Source organism: Pterocles gutturalis, unplaced genomic scaffold (genome assembly GCF_000699245.1).
Source record: "Pterocles gutturalis isolate BGI_N339 unplaced genomic scaffold, ASM69924v1 scaffold27036, whole genome shotgun sequence".
Classification (NCBI taxonomy): Eukaryota; Metazoa; Chordata; class Aves; order Pterocliformes; family Pteroclidae; genus Pterocles; species Pterocles gutturalis.
Window position 1 is genome coordinate 1 of NW_010098681.1, and position 8,510 is coordinate 8,510.

General features: G+C 34.3%; 1 protein-coding gene across 1 annotated transcript; it reads left to right on the forward strand.

Moving 5' to 3' along the window:
• Window positions 1-3,000: 3,000 nt before the first annotated feature.
• On the forward strand, window positions 3,001-8,112 carry CEP44 (centrosomal protein 44kDa; the record flags this gene model as incomplete). The annotated part of the gene is made up of 6 exons (XM_010073787.1): window positions 3,001-3,089; window positions 3,717-3,864; window positions 4,809-4,955; window positions 5,920-6,027; window positions 7,281-7,412; window positions 7,903-8,112. Coding segments are annotated over exons 1-6 (834 nt in total), but the record flags the coding sequence as incomplete, so codon positions are not given.
• Window positions 8,113-8,510: the final 398 nt, after the last annotated feature.

Here is an 8,510-nt window from a genome sequence, read left to right on the forward strand (position 1 = left end):
GGTTCATTCTTTCGCAAGTATCCAGTGTGCTTGGAGCGTGTGTGTTACAGCTGGGCGTGATAGCGAAGTGCAACATTTTTCCTTCACGTTTTTGCATCTCTGCATAATGGTGTGATTTTCCCATCCTGCTCCCCGCGCCGTGTAATAAAGTCTCAATACAGTCTGAAGAAATCAGGTCTTTTGTTAGACATTTCGAAGGCAGTGTTTACAGTGTTAAAATACTTGGTAACTTGCATATTTTTTTGTTGCTTTTTTTTGATGTTCATTGGTGGTTGTTTGAAAACCATACACAATGTTGAGAGTTGTTCTTTAAACCGCTTGCGGTTCTAGGTTACAGTCTTGTAGAACTTTGTTGCACCTGTTTTTATTCTGGATAGCCAGTGTTCTGTAACTGTTCTGTCATGAATTCCTACAGGCAAAAGCTTTGTGCCCCTTTCTACACTGTTCACCTTCCCAAGATGTTAAAAGTATTTTCTACTAACTTAACTCTGTTATTTTTATAATTCCTTGAGCTATTCAGTTTGTAGTGATGGTAGTTGTCAGTTTTGCATCCAGGGGTCTGGTGTAGAAAGGATTGTTGATACCCCTGGGAAACTGCCTATAAAAGTAGATTAATTGCTGTGAGAGTATCTTCTATGAGTAGTTGCATTGCAGGTTAGAGCTTCAGTTTTATGTCAGAATCTTTTTGACTTGTCTTGAGATCTGGTTAAGTTGTCAAAGCCATAGGGTGGATCACCTTGTCAGGTAATGCAGGAAGATAGCTGCCTCAGTTTGAGGTTAAATACTTGAGGTTAAATTGTCCCTAGCCTTTAACTATGAGTGTTGTGTACTTATGTTTAGCATGACTAATAACCCAGAACCTAATGATTAAAGAGGAAGTACCTAATGATTAGATAGGAAGAAAATTAACAAGGGCAGAACACATGCGCAGATCTTCATCTTCTTGAAGATTGGTGATTTAAACACCATAGAGGCAAAAGAAGAAAAAAAAAATAAACCCAGGCCATTATGTGTGCAAGCTTTAACTGTTTTGGTTTTGTTTTTTTTTTTTTTTTTTTTTTTTTTTTTACTATAAGTGAAGTGTGTGGTCAAGAAGTTCCTTTCAAAAAGACTTATTGCTTTAATGAGTAGGACCAAATAGCAAAGCTGCAAACTGAAGTATCCACTGGAGTTGACTTCTGACAAGGCTAGATATAATCTCTTTGGACGATTTGTTTTTTTTGGTCTGAATCTTATATGTCAGAAAGAGAAATTATATAAAATTTTGTATTTTGAGATTATCTCTTTGTGTATAGGCTGTCTGGTAATGCCTGGATTGGTAGGCTTCAAAGTATTTGTTTTCTGTCAAGAAAAGAAATTCAGTGAAGGCAGTGGCAGGCAATTATCTCCCAGGTTCTAGCTGAAAATTGAACAGTAACTTTATGTTTTAAGGTTTTATAGCTGAAATCTTTTACTGAGGCTTTTGGGGGAGATTAAGCCATTCACAAGCAGATCTCAGGGATGAGAGGAAGGAGAACTCTTTGTGAGAAGTTTCAACTTTCTGTACTTCTGTACTTTTACTAACTTTTTTTTTGCCTTTTTTCTCTAAGTCATTTTTCTCTAAATCATTGGAACCATTTCCTCTAAATCATTCGAGTTTGGCAGTTTGGTAATAGTCTTCCTCAAGTTCTGTCAGTATGTCCAGAGTGCTAACATGCAGGCCATTTGTTTTCAGTTGTGACTTAAGAGCTGGGCTATCATCCAGTCTGTGCTTTTAAATTCTTTTGTTGGAGAAGAAATGATATTGGTTGTTTATAAACAAATGGTTGCAAGATATAGTAAACAGTACTTGTAGGCTTTCTCTAAATGTAAGTGTCTTTTGAAGCAATGGAGTAAGGGACAAGGTTCTTTATTATTATTGACGATATTTGAAGGCACTGCTTCAGGTGTTTCTCTTTACTGTCTGCCAGCCAGGGGGAGGTGCCAGTGTTTTTGGATCTTTTATGGCTTTTTTTTATATTTTTTTTTTGTCTTTTCTCCAGTCTCCTCCTCCTCCATTTGAGAATTTCCTAATCAGTTCTGTTTGGTAAAACATATTAGAAGTGTGAGCTTCCTGTACTTATCCCTTTGATAGATCTAAAAACTAATTTGGATGATGATGATTTCATGCTTTGCTGATTCTATTTTGTCTTTTTTTTCTTTCTTTATTTTTTTTTATTTTTTTATTTTTTTTATTTTCTTCCTGTCCTCAGTTTCCTTGCAGGATTGTTCTGCAGGGAAAAAGTCACCTTTTTGCACTTTGCACTGAATTCTTAGATGAGTCTCTTTCTTCTGTGAAGCAAGGCCCACAATAAATTAGAAGTGTGTGTTACAATTTATAAGTTAAACAGAGACATTTTGGTTATCATCCCAATAAACTTACACCTATTTTGAAGTATCTATGCAATCTGTTACCTCCTCTCCCCCTGAACAATTTTAAGTGTATTTAATGGATCATTTACATAGAGAATTATAATCCTGCCTTCTGATGTTTGCACATCCAAACATTGCTCTTTTGGCTAATGAGGTTGGGGTTAGGTGAAGAAAAGAATAAAAGGCATTCTAAACTGAGGACTGCAAAAGGTTTTCACTGCTTCTGTATTTTCTGCTCCTTTGAAACAGTGGAGAGACTTGTTTTCACTCAATGTAAGTGGATTTAGCCAACCCTAAATTCTTAATATGGTTTCAGATATCTTTATCTTTAAAGATCTTTGGTAGTTGATCAGATTAAGGATTATTACTTGATCCTATTAACAATGATTGAACATGATGACTGGTATTACTGGGTATTGAGCCCTAGGTCTGATATATTGTAACACTTTGGAAATACTAGTATCTAGAAAAGAGGAGTAAGAACCTTTGAATTTCAGTGGTAATTCTGTTGCATTTTGTAATTTTTGTGTACTTTTTTTTTTTTTAAGGAGGAGAATGTACTATATTACATTTATTTCATAATCTGAAAGAAGAATATAATTTGATATAATGGCAACAGGAGACCTAAAAGGAAATTTAAGAAAAATAGAACAAGGACTTCGCTTGTTAAATTATCCGAAAGATGTGGATTATACAGTGTAAGCAGCAGTGTGAATAAATTTATGCTAATACATGATGACAGCAAGATGTGTAAACAAGATCTGTATAAATATTAGCGTTGCACCTAGTGATAAGTAAGCAGAGCGTATGTCTGTGGGAAGTTGGGGTTTGATACATGTGAAGTGAAAGGTGAAAGGATGCAGTTTTGCTGTTCTGAGGAATCCTTAGAATAATCCTGAAGTGTGTCACTATCTTGCTCTTCTTTCTTCTGATTTTTTTCTTTTTTTTTTTTTTTTTATTAATCTCTCACCCTTATAATTTCTTGGTAACTGCTAGCAAAACTTTCTTCAGGAAATTTAATCCTGTAAAGATTAAAAAAAAAAAAAAAAAAGGTGTTGAATGTAGAGATGGAAATGCTGGTGGACTTTAGGCCTGACAATGTTAAAATTATATGAGGGTCACAAAAAAGTTGTTTTGAGCATTTTACAAATAATTGTAAAGACTACTGAATGAGGTTATGCCTGAAAAAAACCTTAAAATTAAGGAGTTACTTGCGTATAACATGCTGGCTGTATTAAAACACCTTTCAAGTTAAATGTTTGAGTTCATATAATGAAAGGCTTTTGTTATCTTCTGCTGTGTAAAACACTTTTGTTTCTCAATAGGTTAGTAAAGGGTGATCCAGCTGCATTTTTACCTATCATCAGCTATTGTTTTACATCTTTTTCAACTTACATAACAGAACTTTTGGTAAAGTGGGATGTGGAACTCACAGCAAAGAGTGATTTGCGTTTTATTGAAGCTATTTATAAGGTATCTGTCTTCGTGTTCTTTGCAGAAGAGACATAGTTTTGAATATGGCCTCATAAAAATTAAACATCTATTGTAAGTTTTACTAGAAAGTGAAAATTTTTGGCAATGAATGTGAGTTGTAATTCTGTTAGGATTTAAGATAGTAGTAAGTCACTGGGTCACAAGTCTTTATTTAGATTTTCATGAAAATAAGGATGGATGTTGTTAGCCAAGTCTCAATTTTGAGACAATTACAGAAACAGTAATATTATTTTATGTTAGTTTTGAAGAATACTGAAATATTTATTATACAATAAGTTTTATGTAAGCGACCTTAGAAGAAATCATAACCCACAAAAAAATCACAGCAAACTTCAGTAACGTTAATGAAAGCACGATTAAGAAATACTGCTATTTTAAAACACTATGCCATATTAACATATAAAGTTCAATACTTAACAGTTTATAAATTGGAATCAGATTCTTAACTGAATAAAAGTGATTTTGAACTATTCTTAAAAATATCCATAAGCACTTTTTTATAAAAGGTGGCTTGATGTATTAATGTATGCTAGTTTATTTAGAGGAAGCTCTGTGGGAACCTTACTTAGCCCTCTGACGCATTTGCTGAGATTAATACAGCTTTTTATTGTACACTTACTTTGGAAAGTTTTTTGTTTAAATTTTTAATATCAATATCTGCAGTCACTTAGTTCATTAATCTTAATACTGTGAATTAAACTTTACAAGAGTGATGACCATGAAATGTTTCTGGAAGAGGTGTGTTGAAAGTCTAGTTAGAAGAAACAGCTAAGAATATATAAATAACCAAATGAGAAAAGGTTTAACTGCTGAAGTGCAGAATGAAAGAAACGACTGTAGAAAAAGAAGAGCCTGAGCATCCCATTTCTAGAACAAATTGTGTGGTGATTTTGAAAGTGAAGTAAATTCTTATTTTGTTACAGCTTCTTCGAGATCAGTTCCAGTATAAACCAGTTTTAACAAAACAGCAGTTTCTTCAGTTTGGCTTTGCAGAAAGAAAAATGCAGATTGTTTGCGACATTATCAACTGTGTGGTGAAAAAACATAAGGAATTAAGTAACTCGAATAAGGTACTGATTAAATGGTAACTTTATTATGAAATAAATTTCTTTTGACATGCTTGGTGCTGCAGGTAGGAGCTGAAGAACAGTTGATTTGAAGGTGCAGCATCACTGATAGTCAAGATGGGGGAAAATTACTATGAAGTTCCAGTGTAAGATGCTTGAATGCTGTCAGGTATACAAAAGACAAAAAGCTGCCAGTGCTTTGTAGTATAAACAAAAAAATATTAGATTGTAGATAAATCTAGTACTTGGTATCTTTACAGAAGTGATATATTTTCTTTCACACTTCTCAACGTGAGTGTGTGTGTGTGTGTGTAACTCGGTAGACTTCCCAGGTAGTTTTAAAAACAAAGCAAAACCATCTGGTATGTTGAGGTTTTGATAGCATTTAATTTAAGCATGACTCTTTTATTTGTGTTTCAGTGGTATACATCTCAAATATGATAATTTTCATGAATCGTATCCGGTTTACATTGTTAAGGCATTATTTTTTATCAGTGCATGCTGTATATCAGTGTATGCATTAATAAAATGAATTTTTAGTCTTCATATTTTACAGGATTTTTGTTTAATTTGCATTTATAACAGTCTTCAGGACTTCTGTATATTTCATTTGTTACTTTTGGGGGCATAACTACATTTTTTTTCTTACTTGTTTGTCTTTCAACTCTGGTGCAAGTTGTCTTTTTTCTTTACAATCACCTTTGATGCAGCCTTCCATAGGCATTAATGAGCATGTGAATATGGCATTCACTTCCAGTTCTGTTTTCTCTGTAAATTTGGGTCATAATTTTTTTTATTATACATTATTGTACTGCAGAGGTTTAAATGTGTTTCTGTGTGTGCCATGCAATATTCCTGCCTGTTAATGATGGCCGAAAATAGGGTGTGTCATCCTGTCTCCATTGCCTGCACCCCCAAAAATATTTCTGTGTTAGAAGCATAATATTTTCTCCTCTTCACTTTGAAGGTTAAATCCCAAACAAGCAAAAAACTCAGATCTTTTAAATATGAAGTATTGCCAAATTGTGATAATGTCCTTGCTGATCCTAGTGGCAGTGCTCTGAATTCCAAACAGGTACGAAAATAGTTTTTATTTTGTGTGTCTAGAGGATAATCTGATTTGTAGCAAGTCAGGCTCTTTCTGAATTATGTGCTTTCATTTAGGTTTTAATGTCTGATCAGACCAGTTTTGTTTTGTTGTTTTTTGTTTGGTTTGGTCTCCCCCTTCCCCCCGAAGTGTGGCTGACTGGAATAATAGCTGAAATACAGAGGATATTGCTTCTCTTTTGTGTAGTAGTTATCTCAAAGGCTTGATGGTAATGATCTAGCCCTGTTGTTTGCTGTTTGAATTATATCAAATGGAGGGACAGCAATGGAAGTGAAAATGCAATTGGAAAAAGAATATACATCCTGTTTGGAGACTGAAGTGTGTTTGACCTAACATTGCAGTGTTTTCAGTGTAGCTTTCAAAACACTTTTTGCTTTTTTTGACTGAATCTGTTCAGCAAAGATTTCTTAATGCACGCTTTTAGCAGTGAGGAAATCTTCACAAAGAAAATATTTGGAACCAGCACTTCTGGTTGTAGAATGGTAGAACTGAATGGGGACCTGTGTGCATGTATTAAGAAATCCCTAGAGGAGGAGAGTTTCGGCTTCACTAAGACATCTAGGAATCTGTAAGTGTTAAGATGCAGCACAAAACTAGTAATTGTGGGTTCTTAATCACTAGGTAATTTTGGTTTGTGGCAGGTAGTGATTGTAGGACTTGATCCACCTGGAAAGACAGGCAAAATTTCTGTCTTATTTTGTTCTCTCTAAGGAAAGCATTCAAAGTAGATGAAATGTGTAGCTACTAGGGCTGTTTTGCTGATAGTTGTCAAGAGAGAGTTCTATCTTCCTAGTTAAACTTTTTATTTCTGAATGTTTTGAGTGGTGGTTCTGATGTTGGAACTGTCTATACATATATTAATACATACAGGGAGATTCATACCTCCCAAGCCACACTTAGAAATCTAACAACCCCTACAGTAAGAGAGGACTTTAATACCTTCATTACTGTTCATGGAAGGGAAGCAAGGTACACAGTATGTATGGTAAAGTGTGTTCGTATTTGTTTACAGTTCTTTCATGTTTATATGATTTTTTAAATTAAACTGCCTGCTGTTGCTTTCTGTGTTTTGCAACCAGTTGGGAGAGGATAGTCAGATTTAAAGAAATAAATAAATACTAGAATTATAGGTCTTCTGTTGGTTACTTGGCAGATGAACTGGAATGTTTTTGTAATGAGTAACACCAGTGATTTTTTTTTTTTTTTGACATGCTTAAAAGAAGCCTCATGTAGAACGACACTCAGGAAATGAAGTTAGTGGTGACATTCATCCACTACCCCTTCCAGCACAGGGAGGTAATGGAGAAGAATTATACCTAGATCATGATGTTTTTGAAGTTAAATGTGAACAAGTAAGAACTTTTATTTTAAGATGCTATCTACATATATTCTTAACTTTTCTTAGAGGGCTTTTCTAAAAGGATAAAGGTTTTAACAAGATAGCTGGATGTTCCTTAAGTATAACGAATAGATATTGTGATGCGTTCTTATCAGCTTTTCTTCTGAACACAAATCCAAAACACAGCCTCTTGCTAGCTATTATGAAGAAAGTTAACTCTGTCTCTGCTTAACCCAGGACAGATATATAATAAATATTTTGAAAAAGTTGAAAAAAAGTCAGTTAAATTGTACTGTCCTTTCAAGAGCCAATTCTGTCAACAGTTTCTTTAAAAGCTGAGTTCCATGAATAGGCATATTATGTGAATTCTGAAAAAAAATAATTTTCTAGTGTAGCAGAATGTGGTTACTAAACTTGAGGAAGATTTAAGTTAATTTAATTGATCAAATGATGGATTATATCTGTTTTGAAGTTAGAGGACATGTTCTTATCCATATTTTCAGGTCATAGAAGATAGTTCTCAGATTGAGTTCCTAAAGAGTCAGCTTGCTGATTGCCAGGAAAAGCTTCATAAGCTAGACCGGATGGAAGATAAACTATGTGTTTTAGAAGAGAAACTGAAAGGAAAGGTCATCGTAGATGAGAAGGACTGGGATAACTTGTTGAGTCGAGTTTTGCTTCTTGAAACAGAGCTGTTGTTGCAATCCAAAAAGGTATGTTAATTTCTGTGTTTCTTCTATAACAAAAATTGCCCAGGCACAATGCTATCAACCTGTTTCTGCCCTTCCTGCCTTCTGATGTATGCTTTTTCACTATTTTTAAAGGCATGATCTGAATGGAAGTGCTGTTTATGCAGTTGGTGGTATTTTTTTCTTAACTGTTAAGTTCTACTGTTTTCTCATGCTCTATGAAGCAAAGCTCTCAATTGGAAACTGTTTCCTTGCAGGAACAGCAGGTGTACCTAAGACTTTTTTAATTAGTAATGGCTGTGTGTGTTTTTTATTTCTTAGTGAACTTGGAAGCTTTTGAGGATTCGTGTTTATGCTGTCTTTGAAAGCTTAATGTTTCTGTAGCTGAGAGTTTCATCATACCAGTTTAATAAACCCTTCAT